This window comes from Patagioenas fasciata, chromosome 6, assembly GCF_037038585.1.
Source record: "Patagioenas fasciata isolate bPatFas1 chromosome 6, bPatFas1.hap1, whole genome shotgun sequence".
Taxonomy (NCBI): domain Eukaryota; kingdom Metazoa; phylum Chordata; class Aves; order Columbiformes; family Columbidae; genus Patagioenas; species Patagioenas fasciata.
In genome coordinates, this window is record NC_092525.1 from 10,480,817 (window position 1) to 10,504,542 (window position 23,726).

Here is a 23,726-nt window from a genome sequence, read left to right on the forward strand (position 1 = left end):
TTGACGTCTGGATGGATGGTTCGTCTTTGAAATATCTGGAGAAAAGAGCCCTGGGCTGTTTTTGTTTAAAATGCCTTTTTCTTTTGGCTTGGGTAGGTCTCCTAACCAACGTGTCACTGCTCAGGCCTGACTTCATTCTCCGTCTTCTACAATGAAAAGCTGGTTCTTTGTTCTGTATTGCTGGAGCTCTGTGATTATGCTAAATTTTGTTTTCCTTACTCCTATGTAAATTCTATCTCTGTGTATTGACCAAAGAGTATTTTTTTAATAGCTGTTTGAAAATTCTACCTGTGGAGGGGTAGAAAAGATGCTCGTGATATTTCTTCAGTGAGGGGAGATGAGGAAGAGCTTTAGTTAATAAGTGAATAGGAGAATCTACTTGCGCCTTGCATTTTATATCTACTTCTATTGTCTAGACCATACAATACACAGGATACTATAAGGTACAATTGTTCTTATCAAACATTTCAGATTTTCATGGACAATAAAATGTCTGCCGCTGACTTTCATCCAAAGAGTCAGTAAAAGCCAAGCTCTACAGGCTGGGAGATAAAGCTCTTCCTTCCTGAAGCGAACTGAGCATGTGATGCTGGGTAGTAACGGTCTGAGTGATAAAACATGGCAAAACTTCTAAAGCACTGTTATGTTTTTGGTATCCAGCTTATTAATAGGGTGCTAATTATGCTTGGTTAGTAAAAGAGCACTCACCCTTTTCATCTTCCTCCTGTTAACTTTGGGACAGTCCCCCCAGCCCTGTTGGTCATGGAACCTCTGACACTGCTGCAGCTCTGCAGCTGTTCGGCTCTGCTTGAAAGGGAAAATGTTTTTTATCCAGCCGTGAAAATAACTGGAAAGTTGGGTTTTTTTGGCTTTGCGACTTCACGCAAAGGCTGGAATGAAGAGAAGATGCCATGTTGCTTTATAACACACAAGTCAAAGATCCCAGTGTCATTTTTCTGACCTCGAGCATCCCCCATGTCTTCAGTCTCAGCCCATGAAGTAACAAACCTTGCAAAGCAGTGGGGGATGCTTCGGAGATGTCTAGAGGAGCCCTGAATTTGAGCCAGCCTCTTCACACTCTGTTGTCCACCCTTCTGCAGGTGTCCCATAGCGGATAATCTTTCAGCCTGTGCAGTAGCTGTGGATGCTTGTGAGGAACAGAGTGCAGCAGAAGTCTGGCAGGCTGCAGGAGGTGAAACAGTGGTTGGGACATGTGGGAGAGGACTGGATAGCTGGGGAGTTTTCAAACAAAACAGATCTTTATCAAAAAAAGCCAATTAATCAAAACTGAAATATTTCTTAAAGGTGTTGGTTTTTATGAAAGTTTATAGAAACACAGGCGAAGCTAAAATGGGAGAGTTTTCATTGGAAGCCTGCCTGGCTTTCCGCCAACTTGTCTGCTGTTTTCTGTAATGAGATATTGAAAGACTTCAGTTCTTTGAATGTGTCTTACTCTTTGGCATCTCGCCTGTTTTGGGGGGAGGAGAGCGAAAATGTGAGCATGCCTGAGGTTCTGTGGCCGGCAATAATGCGATTGAGTAGCTTCCTTCTCCATCCCTTGAGGAGCTCTCGGTGCGTGTGAGCTGCCCTTTGAGGAAGGGCAGCTTTGAAGGGCACTGTGCCTCTGTGCTTTTCGCAAGGGGCCTTGGCAAGAGAACTGAGGAGCAGGGATGTGGAGCTGCCAAGATCACTTACCTGCTGGTGGTGGGGAATGAACTGCTGTCAGCAGGTGTGCGCGACCCTCCTCTTGGTCGGCTGGGCAACCTCTGCAAAAGCGTGGTGCCTTACTGCTCTGGCTTGCACACATGCACAATTTCTCTAAAATTATGTGCAAAAAGCACCTTTGTGCAGCATAGGATTTTTTTTCTTGGGGATCTCGTGCTGCAGTGACAAGTGAAGGACTATTGAGGGAGGGAAAGAATTTGAGGCTTTGCCTTGAAGGTGTTAAAGAGATTGAGAAAAGTTTTTTGAGAAATTAAGACTACAGAGAGTGCTTAAATATTGGGGTTTTTTTTATTATTAAAAAACTAACCTGCATTTTCATTCCAAGTCCTCATCTATGTCTCCAAAGGGAAAACCCTTCTGCTGTTAAGAACTATGTTAGCTGACCTAACCATGGATTACGTGCACGTTTCCAGAGTAATGACACTTTTTTTGAGCTTTGTATTACAGTTTGTAGGATATCTACTGGATGTCAGCCTTTTTGAAGCTGGGTAACTATCTCAGAAATCCTCTCATCTGTTTTCCACTTGTCACAAGGTGGAGGGAGGGTAGATTGAGAGCATCAGGAGGAAGGCTAGTAGACAAGCTCATGGAAGTGCTCAGTGACTTAAAAGTCACTTTATCAGAGTACTTGGTAGTTATGATTATTTGTAACAGCAAGATAGAGTTAATGCTGCATTTAAACCTGCTGTACTTTTAAGTATCTGGCCTGCAGCTCTTGGAAAGTGCTAGAAGAAATGCATTATGGAGCCATTCTTAGACTAAGTGGCATCTGCCTTAAAACTGCAAATTAGAGTTTAATTAACTGGCAGGTTTATCTTGTACGCAAATACTGCAGCCAGAGAAGAAATGGGCTGTTTGACTGGATGCCGTGTGGGATGTAGCACTTGGAGACCCAAGGCATTATTCTTTTCTCGTTCCTCCTGAATTACTGCCATTGAAAACCCTCGCACATGGGCTCGGTGCCTCTTGGATCATGTAATCTTGTGAAATTTTTTATTCAAAACCTGACTGTGAGAAGTGTGTGTCTCATGGAAGTCACAGTGTACTCTGAAGTTAAATTTGGGATTAATGTAGCCTACTATTTTTTGCAAGAAAGTTTTGATTTTTAAGAAAAATACAATGGTGCTAAACTTTAGTTACTTGCTGGCTTTCTTAGTTGTCTTGGTATTGGAGGTGGTTTGAATTTCAGGGAATCGTGTCAGTTAAATGTTGAGTAGCCTTTTTCAAAAGCAATTCTACCCAGTCAAGAAAGCATGACAAAAGTTACCTCGGCAAAGCCAAATTGATGGGCATTTCTCTCTAAGGACCTGTGACGCGGCTCTGCGGAGCAGCTCGGCTGAAGGTACCTGCTGGAGCCGGCACGGCAGCCCTGGCCCTGACGTCAGCAACATCCGATCCCGGGCCCGGCCAGCATTGGCTGCCGCCACCTCCGCTCCATCACCAGCTCCGGTTTATTTCCCACCTTCTAAGCGGCACTGAGCTGGGGTTGGGATTTAGCTCAAGCGAGGCTGCTTGGGAGAGCTGGGAAGAGGGGACCAGAGGTGCTAAAGAATGAAAAACCAGAGGTTTTTCATGGGGGAGTGGAAGGTCCTGCGGAGCTGTTGCCATTTGGATTTGGGGATATCTGTGCCATTAAGCTGTCCTAGAGACATGGTAGGGGAAGGATGCTTGTGCCTCTGGTACTAACAGCAAGTTCTTTACTAGAATGGATAGATCCATTGTGCTGTTAATCACTTGGGATCAATGTTCTCTCTCTCCTAGGAAGAAGGAGGCAAGAAACCATCAGGATCTTTCACTCTAATCAGAACTTGTTTTGAGATAAAGTAAGATTGTGCCTGTGGCTAGATCAGAATTGAACCCAGTGACATGGAAAGAAACACGGCTGCTCTTGAAAGCATTTCTGTTGACTTCAAGCCAGCCTGATTTTACTTTGCTGTCAGATGTTAGCTCTGTAACATTCATCAAGTAAGGTATATAAAACTGGATTTTCTTTTTTTATTTAAATCAAAATCTGTAGATTCTTGAAGGCTCTTTGTAGCTTCTCATAGAAACATCACAGCATTTCTTCTAGCAGGGTGCTTAGTACTGTCTAGGTATTCATAAAAACTATTTTAGGATGCCTCTTGTAGCAACCCGTTGGGCCAGCGTTCTGAGAACACCAGTAGGGTGGATGCTGTGCTTACAATAGAATTGCCATGATATTACAAAATGCTCCTCTTGTGTCATCACAGGTTGTGGGCTGTCAGGTTTAAACTACCTTTTTGCTTTGTTCTCCATTTGTACAGACTACATTCGTATCAGGCCGAGAAGGTGGCCAAGAAACACTGAAATGGATGGGCACATTTGCCTACTGAGTAAAGCAATAGCAAGGGCCTGGTTCTGTATCCAAGACAGGGAAAGATCTATTGTGACTCAAAGAGTTCAAAGTATTGAAAGTAAAGAATTAGATCCATAGCTTTCTGGGAACAGGATCCACCCTTGCAAATACTTTCATAGTTTTAAAATGTGCAAGCTATTAAAATGCATATTTTCAAAAGTCTATTGTGAAAAGGACTGGCTTCCATGAGTCAGGTTTTACAGGAACCGGTCCAAGCCTTATTCTTCTCCCTGGAAGGATTTCCTTCCAATTTTCTCATGCAGAATGAAGTTCTGCAGACAACCCCCTGATAGTGAGAACTGATACCAACCTAGGAAGGGAAAGAAGGAAAAACCCACACCTGTAGTAAGGACCCTTGGTGTCCGTTTGCCAAACTTCTGTTCCTCACCTTTCTGGTCTTTGTCAGCTGGCTTTTCTGTGCCCAGTACTTTGGAGTGAGCCCTAACAAAGCTGCCAAATAATTCCACAGTATATAAAGGAGCAAGAATTAATCTGACAAGGAGGGCTAGAGAAGTATTCAAGTACTCTAGAGAATACTTGAAAGGCTCTTCTGGAAAGCCCCTATTACCAGTGTAAAACAGGCTTTTACACTGTAAAATAACTTGACGTATTTGATATATCCAAGCCTTAACTCGCAAGCCCCTGCGAAATAATTGCTGGTGCTGGTATAGTTTTCTAAGAATTCTTCATGTTGTTGTGCATTTTTTACATGAATCTTCATGCACTTGTTGGCGACTCAATCTACAAAAGATTCTGGAGTAGCTCACATCATCTGCAGGTCCTGAGCTTGGATTTACTGCTATGTGCAGACACTGATGATACTCAGAACCGCTGCGTCTGTCCTCTCACTTGTGTAGAGTATATAGGGTACCAGAATCCAGGTGTGGCGTGAGGATGAGGAAGGACCTGAAGACACTTCCTACTTCAGGAACTTTGAATGGGGGAGATGGAACAGCGTAGGGCGCACTTAATAGATTGATTCTGCAGGCTTGGCCTGGATATCTGCTCCTCTGACCCTGCAGAAGTAGGATGGGGCTAGGAGCTTCAAGCAAAGTAGGGTTAGAACTGTCTTACTCTCAATGGTGCTTTGTACAAATACTTAGCTGCTATACAAACAACTGTAGTAGTTGAGCTAGGAGTAACCGAAGCCTCCTAACCAGGAAGCTACTTCACCGAATCCAAGGGTTTTCACCTTCCCTTTATAACAAGACCTGTTATTGCCTCACTAGATATGTGTACACCTGAAAGTTCCCAGCTCACCCCATAAAAAGAACCTGTATGCCATGGTTTAGTGCTCAGTCCCGCAGAATGAATGCTGCTATCTGAATCAGGTGTTTGGTCAGCAACCCCAGGGTGCAAACGTCTGGGTCAAGGTTCAGATTTAGTTTAGATTGGCTCGATTAAAGATTCTGCTGGCTTGTCTGAGAACAGTGAAGTTACTGTGTTAGATACTCGACATGAAATGGTATTTGGAACTGCAGTTGGAACACTGTTTTCTCTTCTTTAATGTGGGAGGTGTGGCTCGGAGGTGAGCAGAGCGATGGTGCCAAGTAGCACACCTCTCGGTGTTCAGCCATTCCGCGCTGGAGCTGAGATCAAAATCTTCTTTCTGCTGCCTTTATTTGTGTTTCTGCTTGTACGCTGGGGTTGCGTGTGTCTGAAAGATGGCTGTTGTCAGCGTGTCAGGTCTGCTCGCTGATGCTCGTGTAATCTGATGACTAGGGCACAGGGTCTGACTTAAAAATGTGCTAGTAGCAAGTCAGTGTGTGTAGCTGCTTTTTAACTCCGAATTCAAATGTTACCTGCCCCTGTAAAACACTGTGTCTCATGGAATGACTGAAAAATGCTCGGCTTCGGTGATGGTGTTGTTGATTAAGTGTTGAGCCTCTGCAAAGCAGGGGAGAGCACTCAGGACATCTTTCTCGAAGAAAATAATGTAATGCATTTCTGCTGACAGACGAGTCTCCACCAATACATGAGCATGCCTGTGGCTGCTGAATTACTCCTGATACAGGGCTTACATTCAAGCCCATGATAAAGTTGTCGGAGCAAAAACTGACCAAATAGGAAGACCTTCGGTGTGTTGTATGCCCTTAGATTGTGTAACCTGTTTTGAGAGCAGAAGTAAAAGCCTGCTTGCCTTGAATTCAGAATAGGGGAATTTTGAGCAGATATGCACTAGGCCTACAGATGTGCAGTTCTGCCTGTCTTTTGGGGATTTGTAGCATCTCCTTTCCTGTGGTAAACATTTTGGCTTTGTGAAGTGCTGCAAGCACTCTAATAATAACCTAATGTCCCCCATCCCTTTGCTTTATAACCTCATGTCCTTAGTATTTGAAGAGTCCTAGCTTTTGTTCTGAAGAGGAGCCTAAATGACAGATCTGGTATGAAACTTGAACCTTGGGTCTGTGATGGATGTACCGCTGCCCAGCCACCGGTTCTCTCACCAGCAGTGTTTTTTCCTCAGAAGGAGAGCCCATCCATTTGCTCTTACACATAGCCCGAAGGACTGATGATGCCCAGCAGCTGGAGCTTTTCCATAGCAGGGCACGGTGCTCTCCAGGCTTTGGCTTTCAAACACAATGCACCTTTGTACTCGTTTGGAGGTTTAGGCAATGACTGCTGTTGTAGTCTTCCTTTTAACAAAAACTCACGTTTCCTCATACTCCTTCCCTTTCTCCTCCCTCAAGTGTGTTTGGTTTGAGTACTAGGAAATCTAGAATCACAATGCAGCTGTTTACTTGAGAATTCTTTTAAAAATTACAAATGCCATTTACTTTGAGAAAGCTTGAAAGCCAAGTTCAAGATGCACATTTTCTCTCTTTTTCACTGTTGCATTGTGTTAAGTTTAATGATTATTTTCCCCTGTTTACCTTTCTTTGTTCTTCATTTTCAGCTCTTCCTCCAAAGCCCCCCAAACCAATGACTCCAGTCAATATGAATGGAATAAAGGACAATACCAGTTTCTCTCTGCAGGAAGCCGAGTGGTACTGGGGGGACATCTCAAGGTAAGCAATATTACTAAAATATATTAATAGATATATTAAAAATAGACTAAGCCTGCTAGACTTCATAAGGAAAACAACATGGCTATTTCAGGCAGAAGGGAAACACTTCGCACTTATATTTGGCAAAGCACCTAAATGCAAGTATTTGAGTGGATTCAGGACTTGTGTTTATGTTGTTAGTGTTCTGGTGCAGATATTGTCAGTCTTGGTGACAGTTATTGTGTGGTTCTAAATATCTCCAGATATACAAAGTATTAAAAAATACATATATATATATATATATAAAATTCAAAAGAAAAGTGCTTCTGAATGTGCTAGCTAGTAAGGTTTCATAAGCATACAATACTGGGGATGCATGCAGTTCAGCAAACTTTCAGTAGGAGGCTTGCACAGAATAAAGATATTGGCTTTCTTATTTTTTTCTCTAACATTTGGTTAAAATTGCATCTGTATTAATCTCATGGTGGTATAAAAATAACCCTTACAAATGCTGTCAGCAGCTATACGTACCAAATAAATTGTTTCACCCCTTAAGGAAACCCTTTTCTATGTGCTTGAGAAAATAGATGTCTTGGGTTAGGCTCAGAAAATGAAGTGCCAGTTTTAATATACTTAATTGCATAAAAGAACTGAAGTGTCCAGTCATCCCTTTCCCTCTTAAGGCACTTCTGAAGAGTTTAGAATTTGGAACTGTAAGAGGAAACATGAGCATGCTGGGAATGTGATCAGGAATTGCTCAAACTTGTGCACATAATACTTAGAAACACTTTGTCAGATAAAGGCAAGAAGAGCGTGTTTGCCACAGTAGTTCCTTGTAGTTCTGAGAAGGGAAATAAAGTTTTCATATCCTTATTGTACCACCCTTATCTGTATAAAGCAAACCCACGTAGATCTTGCTTTTGAAGGGCCTTGGCTGTGGTATTTTCCTGTTAATTCTAAATCGAAGCAGAGTGGCAAAACCTGATCACAAAACCCACTAGGCAGGGTTTGTTTAAAACTGCTCGATATTGATATCAGTTTATGGACTGTAAATTTGTTCCTCAATTAACACTGCACGTGATGGTGGGAGCTAATGCAGTTCAAATCACATTGGAGTGACTTCATTGGATTAAAATGTGATATGCGTGTAAAGATGGAATTGTTTATGACTCTGATTTGACATTCAGTAGGTATGGGCTGCATCGAGCTGTGCTCTTCAGTCAAGAACTTGTGCTGAAATTTTTGTCATGAGCTCCAGGGTGTAACTTGCAGGCGTAAGCCCAAGCCATATCTGTCCATTCCAGAAGGCCATTTGAGTTAACTGTGTCTTATCTGTAAAATGTTCTGAAAGGAGTAAGCAGATACACACATGATACTTAATAAGAGTCAATTTTACTAACAGAATGGTTTGCAGGTAGCTAAATCAAAACTGAGACTATTTTGTAAGAATACTTTTGTTCCTTAGTATTTGAACAAAAAAGCTGCTGTTGATTTTTCTTTGCAAGATTCCAGTAGACTTGCTACCTCGCTTAGATATGGTTGAGGCTACCTGATAAACTTCAGTTTTCAAACGATTGTATTAAAAAGTGCTTAGTGCTTCTAAGAACCTGTGAGGGAGCTGTTGTAAAGTGAGATATGTAATCTGAGTGAAATGATCAAACCTGGCAAGACACTTAACTCTTCAGCTGCAGTGATTTTCTTAATGCTTGCAGGTACTCACTTTCACTAAAAGGTTGCTTGATTTAGCTTAAAGCTCTGGACTGAGTATCCTTTTGCTTCAGTTGTAAATAAGGAAAAGCTGCACTGAAGCTAGCAAGGTTGTAGTGGTTTAAAACCGCTGTAAATAAGATCAGCGATAAGCCAATAATGAGTCTCTTGAGACTAGAACTGTACTAAACTCTAGACACCTTTGAGCTGTGATGCTAGAGCCCATTTCTTAAGAGGTCAGGACTGGCTACTCAAAGGGCACCTGTTTCCAGTGTGGACTTTAAAACCTGAGCAGATTACAGGGAAAGGTTGTGAACTCCCAGACACAGCCACTGCTGCGGCTTAAACAGGGCCTTCTGCCCAAGTGGCAGTTGACTGCAGCTGCTTTATTTAGTATAACTACACAAGTTCAGACTGGCTTTAGATGGCCTAGAAGACTAGAAAGCTTGAGTGTGAAAGAAGATTGCCTGATATTTTGAAGATTGTACTCCTTATGCATGTGGTTGTTTCTAGCTCCAGTACTGATACCTGTGGCAAAGATGACCATGTCCTTAATGCTTCTAATTTTGGCTTCCTTGTGGTTCTCCAGGGAAGAAGTAAATGACAAATTGCGAGACATGCCAGATGGAACATTCCTGGTGCGTGATGCATCAACCAAGATGCAGGGAGACTACACTCTGACATTACGGTAAGCACTGAGCAGTTGCAGTCCACATAGTAAAACCCTGAGTAGCAAGCTGATATAGCAGTGACAGTAGTGGCTGTGTAAAGCTGACATGGCTCAAGAGATGTTCCTAAAGGTACTGCAAATCAGAGAATGAGCACATAAATAGCCAGGTGTGATGGTGGATTCTGTTCTGTGCATTGAATCCTGTCCCTCACTAAGCACTACTGTAAGGATCCCTGTGTAGGTAAAATGGGGCTTGGGGAGGAGAACCCCTCAGTAGTGCTTCCTACTTTCAGAACTGCCAAGATAAAAGTTATTTATCAATGAAGGCTTTGATTAATGGGAGTGTCTTGAATATCTCGTCAGCATGCAGCTCTGGAGAATTAAACACAGTGTCCTTGTAAAAAGCGTATCTTGTGCTTTCTGATCTAAAGTTTAGGTAATAATGAATTGGAGCCGTGTTCCTTTCTTCATTAAAATTGCCCGCAAGTGTCAGACTTTCCAGAGCTGCCCCAGCCCTGCCCGCTGCAGTCGGCAGCTGCTGCCTTGCCCAGCCTGTCCAGCCGCTTGCCTCAGCCAGACTCCCAGGACTGGTCGTTAGAGGCAAACGAGTGAGGTGCACAAGCCACTGCCTCCGTAGTGCACCTTTGGGAGTTACTATGATATGGCAGATATTTGATCTCGCCATGAGATTGTTGCCTTAATTGCAGGTTTGACCCCAAACGTGTAGTTTAAATTCTGCTTTGACTTCTCCCTTGAAGTTCATGGCTCGTGCACTAAGGTTTGACGTGATTTGGTTATTTTTCTGAATGCAGATGTCTTTAGGAACCAAAATTGAAAGTGCAGGAAGGTCAGGGTATTGCCTAAACAGTCTGTTGGTGAAAAAAAGAAGAAATAAGCACTGTATTTGTGGAAACCACTAGAATGTATAAATCTGGATAATGTAAAGTCCTAAACTTACAACCATCTTGTAATCCTCAGAGGATTTTGTTTAGGTTCCTGTATCCTGTGTTAGCATCCGTAACTCAGAAGACTTGTAAATCATTGTATAAATGTATACTCAATTGTATACTATTAATGACCCCAAATTGCAGGAAATTGTGGGTTTGGGTTTGTGTATGGCTTCTTTATTCAGCCTTCAGCATCCTCCTTTTCTCTTGCAAAACTTCTGGCAAAGCTAGGTCTTAAATACAATAAGCTGGCTCCAGAATGAATGCACAGAAAGAGATTGACTTTGGGGTTTGCTTGTGTTCAAGTAATATCTGATGATAATTCTGTGTTTATTGACCCTTAAACTACCTAAAATCTGCTTGTGACGAGTCACTATGCAGGGGTACAGGGCCAAAGCTGCTTGCCCAGGAATTCTGCTGGTGGCTTTGTTAGTAGCCTTAGTGGTGAAGAGGGAGAGGGAGGTACATACACAATAAAACCTCTCAATGACTGTACTGCTTTGCAGGAAGGGTGGCAACAATAAACTGATAAAGATCTATCATCGGGATGGAAAATATGGCTTTTCTGATCCACTGACATTTAATTCCGTTGTGGAACTGATTAACCACTACCGCAATGAGTCTCTTGCTCAGTATAACCCAAAACTTGATGTGAAGCTGATGTATCCAGTGTCTCGGTACCAACAGGTAAGGTCTTCATCAGACCCCAATAGCTATTAGTGCAGACAAGATTGCAGATATGTATATATGCCATTTTCTTTATGTGAAACCTGATTTTTTTTAAGCTTAGTTTTCACATTTGACTTTGCTTGTGATAACAGCTCATCCAAATTGCCTAGTCATTTAAGCTGCTTCATTTTTGTCACGTTTCCAGTCTCCATCTGAGCAGTCCAATAGAGAAGTGAAACCCTGATGTGCAGCAGACTTGAGCCTCTCTGAGAAGCCTTTTTTTCCTGTGGGACCCTTGTGGACACCATTCTAGACAGTGTCACCCTCACGCAACTGCTTGCTCTGTGCAGAACCACCTACATTTTTCAATTCTTTTTAAGTTTTATTCAATAGCCCGTGACGTTTCACTCCAGAGCTTTTTTGGGGGAAAAAAAAAATGCCAACAACCTCTAATTTTCAACTTCACATTCCAAACAATTCGCTTCTTCCTTTCTCCAGTAAGGGACAGCAATCCTAGACCTAAGCTGTAGTGTGTTTTTTGGAAACTTAGTGTTTTGACATAGTTCTAGGTGAGCCCATAGTCCCGGTTCCTACTGTTTGTAAACTGTGGAACTTGTTGCATGGAGGGAGATTTAGACGTGGAGTTTGTGTTCTGTAGAAAATTGATTATAAAAATGTTGCTAATGGCAGTGAAATGCAAATGTGCAGAAGTGGACAAACTAATACTTTTATGGAAAAATCTTTGCTTGAAGACTTAATAGCTTTTTCTATGTACAGGATCAGTTGGTGAAAGAAGATAATATAGATGCAGTAGGTAAGAAGCTTCAAGAATACCATGCTCAGTATCAGGAAAAGAGTAAAGAATATGACAAATTGTATGAAGAATATACCAGAACATCACAGGTTGGTTCAACTTTAGCTGTCTGTAGAGTATGTTTCTTGTTGTTTAAAAAGTAAAGAAAATAATTTTAATGTGTTGTGGCTAATAAGGGCAGTCCAAGGCCAGAAAATACAAGGGAAAAACTTAATAAATTGTGGAACAGAGCAAGATGTTTCAAAACATTGCTGATAGTCCTAGAGGTGTGGTGTGGGCAAGGAGGAAAGAGGAGCTGAGCTTCCTGGTGTAAGGTTGAGCAGTGGATCAGGCCATCGCCTCCAAACTTTGCACTGCAGTCTCGTTCCTTGGCTGCTGAGTATTTCCAGCTGCTCAGCGCTGCGGGGAGAATTGTCCAGGTTTTTTATGAAATTGTGTTCAAATCAGATACCAGATATTATGCATTAAGGAAGTGTGAATACAGTATTTGGACTGCTTCTTGTAAAATAAGATAGTTCGTATATGGGGAGGAGGTTTGCTGGCAGTCTTCCTGCAAACTAAGATGGAAAATATGACTAAAATATTTGAGGGGTTTGCAGCCTAATAGAGAGAGCATCATGTGGGGGAGGAGGGTAGGCTTACAGGGAGTAAGTCTCCCCTGTACTTCCCCGACTACTTGGACATTTGACTAAATTTAAAACTGGTCAATAACATTTGGACGTGTGGGGGGAGAATTGAGTCTTGCACTGTCGTCTATATCATGAGAAATGATGAAGGACTCCTTCTTGGCATAGGAAATTCAGATGAAGAGGACCGCAATTGAAGCATTTAATGAGACTATTAAGATATTTGAGGAACAGTGCCACTCGCAAGAGCGATACAGCAAAGAATATATTGAGCGATTTCGCAGAGAGGGGAATGACAAAGAAATTGAACGGTAGGCTCATAAGTTGTATTTGCTTACAAGGAAGAGCTGGTGTCCACGTTGACACTCCCATGAAGTTCTTTACCATTGCATCATACAAAACACTTTGTAAACTCAGCATTTTCTCTGAGACCTTCCCTCAAGGTGTCTGAACCTTCAGTAAACCCCTCTTCTGTCAGAGAATTGCAATGTAGAGAGAAGAGGTAGATCTGTGGATTTCTCTCTCAACTTCAGTAAAGGGAGATACTGTGATGAGGATTGAGAAATAACAGCTGCATTTGCTTATCCTATGGTGGGATTGCATAATTAATACACCAAAAACAGAATGTGGCAGTGAAGGAGGAATCTGTCTTAGCTTACCCTCCTAGAGATCATTTGTACCTGCATATCTGCCAGAAGGAAACATATTAAGGTAAACTGAAGGTTCAGACTATGCAAAAGGGTGGTAGGCCTTCTGGCAAGAGGTCTTTTCTGGCAAACTTAACAGTAATTTTCTTGTTAAAATGAGGAGGTCAAAAGGAGGAGCTGCTGTTAAGGTGGTTCTTGCCATGCTCGTATATAAGTGCTATTGGTAAGGTTCAGTCCTTCTAGGCTGGTTTGACCTCACCTCTTGTTTGCAGGATAATGATGAACTATGAAAAATTAAAATCACGCCTGGGTGAGATCCACGATAGTAAAATGCGCCTGGAACAAGATTTGAAGAAACAAGCTCTGGACAACAGGGAGACTGATAAGAAGATGAATAGTATCAAACCTGACCTAATTCAGCTCCGCAAAATCAGAGATCAGTATCTTGTGTAAGTAAGCCTGACCTGTACCTCAGAGTAGTGTCTCTGATGAACCTGATCACTGGCTTTTTCTATTAGGATAATGCGAGTTTAGTTTCCATAACCAAAGTTCTGTGAGCGCTAAGATGCTACATTCTGGCATGGGATGTCTGAGTAATTGGTTGGCCTCTTCATGACTTCATTCCTTAATTATGCTGTCGTCAGGCTTGAAAGAGCCTGTGACATCTTAGGTGCACATTCTGCAGCTCCTGTAAATAAAACATTTAAGATCAATGTCTTATAAACAAAACCTGGTCCAACAGAGGTTAGTACTTTTTGTGCTGGGTGCAGCAGATGTTGCTCTTACCCATACTTGATTTTACTGATAGCCCTGTTACCCAGCTCCTGATGTCCTTGCATGGGACTCAGTGCACTGGGATCCTGGCAGAAGACAGAAGGTGCTGTTAGGAGGTTAGAAACTGCCAGTGGCAATACCCATTTTGTTTTCCCAAGAAATCAGCTATCACAATTCGTATTCTGCTTCCTTTCTGGACTGCGGTGTGCAGAGGTGGTACCTTCTTTGCTCCTCTTCTCCATTCAAGAGGTTGCTTCATGGCTCCTTTTTGCTGTGTCTGGTAAAGGACGCATCTCAGAAGATGATGCAAGGCAGCGCTCTTATGGAACCCATGGTCCTTCTATGGCTTTTGCTACTAGAGAACAAACCAATTTCCAGACTGTTTCTTTGCTCAGTAAGGAAAGTTGTCCATGTACTCTGAAGTAACGTATTAATTCTCTCTTCTTCTGGTAGGTGGCTCAATCACAAAGGGGTGAGACAGAAGCGAATAAACGACTGGCTGGGGATCAAAAACGAAAACATTGATGAGTAAGTGTCATTATACATATGATTTTATTGAGAAATGTTCCATTAATAAGTATTTTCTCTTGGGGGGGGGTTAGCAATATGTAACACCAGTTTCTCAGTGGTAGAAAAAGGGAGAGATTCTCTAGAGGAGCTGTATGTCAGGTGAGGCAGCAACTCTGCTGGAACATTTAGGATTAAACAAAGTTGCAACAATTAAGTTCTAAGTTGAAGCCTTTAACAGATGCGCATTAGGAGCCTGACCTCCAATTTGGGTGTGTTTGGGTATTTCTTTGAATGATTTCTGCAAAAATAAATTGCTCTGTTTCTTGACTCCTTTACTGACCACTGGTTGAGTTAACAAGTTTACCTTTTCTTTCAGCACATACTTTGTGAATGAAGAAGACGAAAACCTGCCACATCATGATGAGAAAACTTGGTTTGTTGGGGATATCAACCGTATCCAAGCAGAAGACTTGCTCTGTGGGAAACCTGATGGAGCATTTTTAATTCGAGAGAGCAGCAAGAAAGGATGTTATGCTTGTTCTGTGGTGTAAGTCTGTTTTCCTTTTTGTTCAAACTACTCACTTCCTAAATCTCTACCACAGCTCTTTATTTTGAAGAACACAAGCCCAGGCCTAGCCTAGACCTACCCATTGGAATGTGGTGCATGTTTGTAGGAAGTCTACCATGGTAAAAGCTTTGTTGCAAAAACGTCCTTTGGATGTGCAATAGCTGTGGTTGGAGCAGTCTCTTCATCACCACAGCAGTGAGTACAAAATGCTGAATATCCCGACTTGAATCTTCACAGTCATAAGTAAATTAAAGCCAAATTCTCCCATATTCTTCCCTACTAAGGAACACATGGGAAGAAAAACAGGGATGTAAAGCTGTAACACCTTCCATTCTTATTTTCAGACATGCCCAACTCTAGATGCTTTCTGTTGTATGGTTAAGATAATGGTGGCGCTTCAGAGGAGACATTATTTGTGAGCAGTGGTTTTTATGACATTCACACAGCCTTGCATTGATTTCTTGTGTTTCACTTCATTTTATGCTGGTGTAGTGGAGGTCAGAAATACTCTGATTCCATTATCTAAAAATCCTTCAAGCCTGTTGTGGAGTGCAAAATGGCTTTCACTGATTTATTTCACATGAGGTTAATTGCTTCTGAAAGCAAGTCTGAGAGATGAATATGTGAAGGTATATCACCTCAAGGTAACTGAAGATTGTAGTATCTGCTGCATTCAGGATAGTGTTGTCATAGCCGCTGAAGTGATGGGTTCATCAGATAATTTCACTTGGTTGGTATCATGCTTCGAGATAGCAAAGGGATGGCATAACGTAACCTGTTCCTACATGTGACTTGGATTTAATGGGCTCCAAGACAGGGATTGCATAATACTCAATCTCTCTGGCAGAAAAGTGTTTCTGTTATAGCAGCTTTGGAAATACTGTGGTGCAGTAGCTGCTTTGCCAAGTTAGGGTCTTAGTCGCTGTGACTTTAGGTCATGAACCAGATTGAACCTGTGCCACGCTTCACATTAAAAAATGCACACTGAAGGTTGGTGCTGCATTTCATGAAATACTCTGTAGGTCCTAAGAATTGTTGGGGTTTGGCTTCTTTGCTTGGTGGAAAGGTGACCAGATAAGTCGAGCACAAAGTCATAGCTGACTTCAGGTGCTTATCTTCTTGGTTAAGCTCTGGACTTTTTTTTCCAAGAAACATTGGGAGAACAATGCAGTGGGAAACTGAACTGCTGGGATAGAAGAGGCCTCTTATGTGGATTATTATGCAAGAGTGTTTAATCACATGCCCTGAAGCACTGTTTCTTCACACCTGTATTAATCTCCTTGACTTGCATCTACTGGGTCCTCTGTTATGTAATTTAGTGACTGGCAGGGTTGCTGCGTTAGTTAATTGTTAATAGACTGTCACTTTGGGTTTGTCCTTTAAACTCTTCTGTTTCCTTTCTTTGCAGAGCTGATGGAGAAGTGAAACACTGTGTGATCTACAGCACTCCAAGAGGTTACGGGTTTGCAGAACCGTATAACCTGTACAGCACACTTAAGGATTTGGTTCTTCATTACCAGCAGACATCCCTTGTCCAACACAACGATTCCCTAAATGTCAGGCTTGCCTATCCTGTCTACGCACAGATGCCCCCCTCTCTCTGCAGATAAATTTGGGAGAGGAGGAAAGTGTTGGCTATCTTGGATTCTTTTCTACAATTTTTATTAGAACTTGGAGGGCATTCTTTCTCCTTAGACTGCTTGTTTTGCACAAGAAGTGATTCTGTGAATGTGAATCAAAAAGAGGCCTAGCAGCAACAAGATGACAACTTGGGTGTAGGTGTCCTGGTGCTACCTTAAAAGCTCAGCTGTGCTTTCACACTGATACTTTTGTTTCCTTATGAGGGGAATAAACTCAACACAACGCATACAAAAATACTGGAAGCAAAACATTGTTTTACGGAGAGAATTTTTTGCCAGGCACCTTCAGTGGAACTTCTAATGGGATTTTGTTTTCTCTTGTTCTTGTAGAGACAATTTGAAGCCGCTGTTTGAGGCATCAGTAATGTCTTTCAGTCTTAAACTCCCAAGAAACGAGGGGGAAACTCTACCACAGCAATTCTTCTCTGTTAATTTTAGTAGCTTCACTGCGATTCAGCCAAACTTCCAAAAGAGGGCTTGTCTTGAAGTAGCATGGAATTTGGTGAGAGAAGACCAAAGGAAACATGGGAAAGCTTCAGGTTTTAATTTAAATGGAAAAAAATGCTTGTAAAGAAAAGTTGCTTTATTTTTTTGCCAACAGTAACAAAGTTTTGGTTTCAATGGCACTACAGGTCTTCACTTAAAGGAAACATTTATAACCAAATTGAACACACCAAAACTTTGTTCGTTGCTAGATTGAGCACTTGCGGGGAAGGTTGCGTTAGCATCCCCGCATACTTTCTACACCAAAACTTGAAACAAATAAAAGGAAAAGCTAAACATTGTGTGGCTTCAAAACACTAAATTTGTCTGATCTGATGTAATTGATCACTCTTCTCCTTCACCCCACTTCCTCGCACTCCTCAGCCTGAGGTTGTGTTCAGTGTTTAATGATACTGTGCTTCAGAATGTAAACTAGAGTGAAGCTTGCACTCACCTGTTGCAGTTCTCTTGCTGAACAATGACAGACTCTTGTAATGCTTGATTTTTGGTATAGAAGTAGGTGCAATCGAATGCTTCTGGATGGCTTATTGTACCAAATACTTTTGTGAGGTGTAGTCACTTCCAGTTGTATAGAAGTGAGCGTGCCAATTCTAATCTCCTCTGATTTGTTCTTCCCGAGCTAGATTCTGAACTCTCACACCAGTGCAGCCAAGCAAGATTTTACACTGTTCTAATCTACATTCCCTTGTTATTTTGGACATGATGCAAAACATAAGAAGGGAAGAGAGCTGTATTTCTCAGTTATTGGATGTCTGGTACCATCCTTTGGCAAGGCCTGCTGTCAGATACTGGTGTTGGTAGTCCTGGGCTTTGTCAAGTATAGTAATCATCCAATAAATCCCCTTTCTTGGAGAGTATACAGAGCAGCTTATTTCCATCCCTTAAGCTTCTAAAATGAAAAAGAGCTACGTTTGGCAAACTGAACCACTTGGCATCAAAGCACAACTGGCAAAGTAATTGTTCAGTGTGCAACCTTGGAAGTTACTGTTGTTCCTGTTCCTGGAAGCGGTTCCCTTGCAGTGCACCCATTGTGCAGGACGGGAAGCAGACAGTCGTGCGGGTCTGAGAACGCTCCAGGCCTATTTCTGACGCTGGGGCTGACTTCCTGTTCAAATGGTTGGTTGGTTGGTTTTTTTCTAGAATGCCTGGGCAGTAGTGCCAGGCTTAGTGATGCTCAATGTTTACACTAGAAGTATTATTTAGTTGAATGTCAGGGATTTGTAAGCAGGGAACCGAGAAGGTTGGAGCACTGACAACCATTGCAGGAAGGGCAGTCTAGTTGCCTGGCATGCCTGTGAGATGTTTGATTTTTGCACTAATGACCCTGACACATCCCAGGCACTTTCTAATCAGAGTGTGACCTTCATGCAAAGAATTCTATGGGGCCACTTTTCTAATTCAATGAAACACTACAAAACTTCACCAAAACTGAGAGCAGAAGAGAATTTATGCTATGTTAAAGTGAGTGTGTCCCTTGTCTCCCACTTCCCCAAGAAATTGTAAAATGAGATGTAGCCTTTGCTCTTAGTGGAAATCTCAAATGGATTCTTCAGTGGTGTATGGACGTGGAAATTTTTCTTTTTAAAGCAACTTACCCTACCTCTTGGATAGTTTGCAGTTCTAATCTGGTAGCTGTGAAGTTGTCCTGCTCACACCTCCTGTGTATCTGGTGTTCCCTTGGTGCTGGGCTGAGTCCAAATGCCTGAAGAGGGAAATGTGTTCAAAGGCACAGATGATAGCCAGGTGCCTCATCTCATGCCTGTGGAAAAACCTGTGTGAGAGGAGTGTCTGACTGTTTTCTGTGCCTTTGCGATCTCACTGGGCTCTCCTCTTACACTGTAAAAACATTTGAGGCTGATGCAGCACATGTTTCTGATCTTAACTTTTGTGACAGGGACAACCTACCTGAAGTGTTTTGCATCTGCCCGGTTTTTAGATAGGGCTCGGTTTTGTTTTAAACAAGCACAGGTCTATGTTGAGGCTCATAAATCCTGGCACACCCTCGCGGTACTGACAGCAGTGGGATAGCAAAGCGGGGCTGTCTGAAGTTTCCCTGTAGCGGAATCTGACTGATCCTGTGAGGTCTTGGTCCAGGTTTCAGCCCCGGCTCTGCCAAGGTAAACAGAGTGTGATTCCACTGGCGTCTGTGAAGGTAGCTTGGCTTTGCAGTGGTGTGAGCGAGTTGGGATTCTGGCCCCTCGCTCTCGGAGATCTCTTTGCTAATCACAGGTGATGTATTTGCTGTGGATGATGCACTGGGAGCTAATAAGCCATCTTGAAGCGTTCTCTGAAACTCATCTTTGCCCAAACCTTCAGGTGAGCCTAAGCCCACATTCCTTGATCGGGTTCCGTTCTCCCCGTGGTCCCTCTGAGACTGTTTTGCCACTGGATCTCTTGGTGTTTGGTTTAGGCACCTGAAGTCCCGGCTGCTATGATTGCTCCTTTTGCCTCTCAAGTGACATTGCACAGATTCTTTTTGCATCCATTTTGCACTCCTAGGGCAAATGAAAGTGGGTATAAAACCAATTGATATAATAACTGGTGTGATCCGCAGGGCGAGGGCTGGGCCCTGCTGCACTCATTGTGCTTGGCCTCATTCTGTTTGCTCAGTCACGTTAGACCTGTGAGTGAACCCGTGGCTTCCAGGAGTTGTTCTCCACTTGCATGACTGAGGAATCAGAAGTAGGCCTGCGGGGTGCAGGATTACACCCTCGTACAAAAAAGCAGCTGTTAAGCCTAAAACAAATACAGGAAATGTGAACATAAAGGCAAAACAAAGCTCTTTTAAAACAGTGAGATGCAAGAAGGTTTTGGTTGCAAGAGTCAAAATGTCAGGAGGAAAAGGGGGAAATAGTCTCACTGTTGTAGCAGCCGTCATTTATCAGACTGCAGTGAGAGGAATACTGATCGCATCGACCCGTATTGTATTAAATATCTATGTAGAGTTAACTAAATAACCTTTGCACAGTGTCAAATGGGGAGGGGGGAGGGTGTTGAAACTCAAATATGCACAGTTTCTTCTAATCTGTTTTGAAGTATATTTGCAGGGATCAGGGGTGATTCAGTATTCTGTATTCGTATGGATGGAAGTCAGGTCTAACTTCCACAGTTGCCATTGGCCCCATTGCATCAGCCACGAGTGCCACGTGTTTGAAGTTAGTAAGTTATAAATCCCCACCAGTTTCTGCATTGATTACGAGTAATCTTAACATCTTAACGTAGGACAAACCAACCCAGAAAGAGAGGGATGTCCTGGCAGACACTTCACTGCTATGTGAAGCAGTAATCTGTAGCTGGCCACCTTCTGACACTGGAGTGCTCTAGATCTGGGGGCTGCATTTTGGCTTTTTCTTTGTTTTGGTTTTAAATTCTCAGCAGAAGTGGATTGGGTTGCTACTTCGCACCATCGGAAGCTGCAATCTAGAGTTACATCCAGTACAGCCCTCTGTCTTATGCCAAAAGTAAACTGCTCATCCCTCCCCATGTGCCAGAGAGTCAAGAAGTGTTCCATTTCCGTATTCCTTTCACCCTGACACTAGTGTAGGCAAAACTTCCACAACCAAAAACCATTCCCAGAAAAAGAGCTGGTATTTAATCATACCTGAATTCAAGTCATAGTGGGGCAAAAAGCCAAGTCAGTTCTTCACAGAGCCAGGCAACTGCAGTGAGGACTGTGGAAATGAACGGTGGCGCTCAGTGCTGGCTTGGGGAGGATGGGGAAGGAGGAGGCTCTTGGTTGCCCCAATCCTGGGCTCTCTGCAGGCTTGGGCGGCACTGGGTCCGTAACTGAACACTGGGGCTGTTTAAAATGGCAGAATTGCTGTAGAAGCATCACACCTTGAGTTTGGAAAAGCCCCTTATTTGGTACTTGAACAATCTCGCTTCTGTTTTTGAATGTCTGTTTATTTTTTATTTTTGTTACACTAACAGGGAATAAAAATCTGAAATGTTAGTGAGTCTGGTATGCTTGCTGCATTGTGCAGATGTGAAACAGGTACTGGTCGTGGATGGGGAGAGGCAAGAGACAGGTTCAAAATGCAGTTTTACAGAGCACTACGATGGGCAGGGGTTGTTTTGTTTAGATCATGTTTAAAATCGAGTTTTCTTCTGTGTGGTTTCCTTGTGTTGATTTGCAACCTCTGCTTTTGGAAACGCGAAATCAAAGTAACGTTCCTGAAGAACAGAGATGCTGTGGGGGGGGGGGGTTAGGCTTGCTCAAACTCAAGTAACTTGAACAAAGCGAAGGGTCGGCATCCTGCAGCATCCCCCTGGTTGTAGTCTGGTCAAACAGCGGACAGACCACGCAGTAGGAACCTCGAAAGAAAGAGGCGATGCCAGAGCAGACCCTTCCCTTTGGAATAATTGGTTGTACTCTCCTAAAACGTGTGTGCGAGCAGCTAGTTAGGAAATTAATAGAAATCCTTAAGGAGTTGCTCCTCTGTCTGCACTGGAAGGGAACCTGGGTTGCTAAGGCCCATGTTTCCCTTGGCACGGGCTGTGCAGCCAGGGGATGGGAACCGAGGTACCAGCCCGAATAACCGCGGCCTGGTTGAGCACTGCGCGAGGAGTAGCTCTGGATGGGGTGAGACGAAGTTTGGCCAACATTTTTGTGAATCTTGGGTTCTGTGGGCAGAAATACTTTCCATCAAATGGGAAAAAAGAATATATATATTAAAAAAATCTCTTGAAACCTTTTCAAATCCTTCCTGTTCGTTCACAGGGATGGGGGGGAGCTTGAGCTTGTTAACCGTTGAGATGAGGACAGTGCTCGGAGTGCTGGTCTTTGGGGCTGGCTTCATAAAATTAATACAGAATTTGCATTTTGTTTTAGTTGCTATTGGCATAGACTGTCTGTATTTTACAACTAGACTCACCATTTGCTCTAAAATTTGCCTTTAAAAACGTAATATGAGCTTCAGAGGCAAAATAATAAAAGAGAACGGGCCGTTATTTGTAGAAGCAGCGCCTTGTTGATCAACCCGTATTAGAGGAAGCAGCTTTAATCTGATGCCCCCTCCACCGCCTGCCTTTGGGATTGATCCTGCGAGCTCGGTGCTGGCATATGGGGGACAAAGAGACCCCCCAGTGTTCAGCACCGTATCCGTACGCTTGCCCAGTGCTCACAGCGAGGGACGTGGGATCGTTTGGAACAATTATTGCATCCAAAGACAAAAGGAATGTCTGGGGTGCGTGTCACCTCTGGCATCGGTCTCATGGCCGCAGGGAGTTGTAGGGTGCTGGGTTGGGTTGTGAGCTGCCCCGGGGCTCTGCTGGGTGCAGTGGGGTCCTCGTTCCCTCAGCTGGTTGGGGTTTTGGTCTGGTTTGGTTTTTTTTGTGAGTGATTTCTACATCTGGTAAAGATACGTTTGATGAAACCTGTTCATTTTGTATATCTGGCTGTTTATTGCACCATGGGATTGTTATGGTCTGCATCATCCGTGTGTGTGCGCGTGCGTGTGCGTGTATATGTACTGTATGTATATAGATATATGTAAAATATATTCATGTACACATTTATATGCATTAGGTCTAAGTGGCACTGCCCCTTGAAACAAAAGTCACTGTTAGCACCTTCTGCCGTGCGTTTAGGCAGAGTTGGGTTTGTTTTTGTCAAACGAAAAGAACTTTATTGTGTTCACCTTGCATCTGTGCTTCTGAACTCTGAATTTCCTGGGGGGGTTACTACTTTATTTGTGAACCGGATCGAACTGGGGCGTTATTTATGGGACAAATCGTTCAACTTTGTTCCAAGCCAAGGTTTAGCGACAGAACGGCTCCTGCTCTGCTGTGAGACACCAGGGACCTTTGCGGGTGCGAGCGGAGCCCCAGGCCCCTTCCAGAGCCGATGTGCAATGGGTGGTGTTGGTACGTGTCCCTTCGTGAGTGGACTCTTCGTATAAGGTGTGGTTCAATGTAAAGCATGAGTGGGTGTTTGATCTCGTATCGAGGGCTGAAATAACAGCACACTCCTTTGTACAACCTTCGCATTAACGTCTCTGCTTTCCTTTGACTTCTATTTTCTTTAAGGGAAACTGCATCTCTTTAGAACCTGCTTCTCCAGAAGCTATCGAATTATTTTGTTTTCCGGATGAATTCCAGCATGTAACTTTGGTACTCTCGTTTGTTATTTGTGTAAAACCTGTTCTTCTGTCGTTTATAGTGTAGCTTTGGGGGGGAAAATGGAATTCATGTAGTTTAACTTTAAAAAAACCTGCTTCATAAGGAAACCAATTGTATGTTAGTGTTTTCAGACAAGTCATCCTGTAGTTTCTAGCTCAGTAATGCAACACTGTACTTGTCACCAGGTGTGTTACAATTTTTGCTGTACTTTCTTTTCCTAGATGGTTGGGCTTTTAAATCCCAGACACTTAAGCATCCTGGGCCTACTTGCTCTAGATCGAAAAACGCAATAAAAAAAAGTTGCAATAAAGCACATTGACATGTAATGTTTTAGACGGATGTACTGACAGCTGTTTCTAATAAATGCCGAACTGCAGCGTGGTCGGGCTGCCGTGGTGTTAACTGTGTGTGTGTCTCCAGGCCCTGAGCATCATTTTAGCA

General features: G+C 43.0%; 2 protein-coding genes across 7 annotated transcripts in view; both read left to right on the forward strand.

Moving 5' to 3' along the window:
* PIK3R3 (phosphoinositide-3-kinase regulatory subunit 3) overlaps window positions 1-23,666 on the forward strand; it is a 77,477-nt gene extending 53,811 nt beyond the window's left edge. For 5 of the 6 annotated variants that reach the window (XM_071809907.1, XM_065841766.2, XM_065841767.2 and 2 more), the window contains 9 exons: window positions 6,999-7,110; window positions 9,386-9,484; window positions 10,920-11,100; window positions 11,860-11,985; window positions 12,691-12,833; window positions 13,442-13,618; window positions 14,397-14,471; window positions 14,830-15,000; window positions 16,430-23,666. In XM_071809907.1, the coding sequence (XP_071666008.1) occupies window positions 6,999-7,110; window positions 9,386-9,484; window positions 10,920-11,100; window positions 11,860-11,985; window positions 12,691-12,833; window positions 13,442-13,618; window positions 14,397-14,471; window positions 14,830-15,000; window positions 16,430-16,631 (1,286 nt within the window). In that variant the 3' untranslated portion in view covers window positions 16,632-23,666. Of the gene's footprint in view, window positions 1-3,671; window positions 3,696-6,998; window positions 7,111-9,385; window positions 9,485-10,919; window positions 11,101-11,859; window positions 11,986-12,690; window positions 12,834-13,441; window positions 13,619-14,396; window positions 14,472-14,829; window positions 15,001-16,429 lie in introns of those variants that run through there. The other variant, XM_071809910.1, reaches the window with a different exon arrangement.
* Window positions 3,751-23,726, forward strand: part of PRDX1 (peroxiredoxin 1) — a 341,280-nt gene continuing 321,304 nt past the window's right edge. Inside the window, exon 1 of the mRNA XM_071809916.1 lies at window positions 3,751-3,761. The gene's annotated coding sequence lies outside the window, so the exon portion shown is untranslated. The remainder of the gene's footprint in view (window positions 3,762-23,726) is intronic.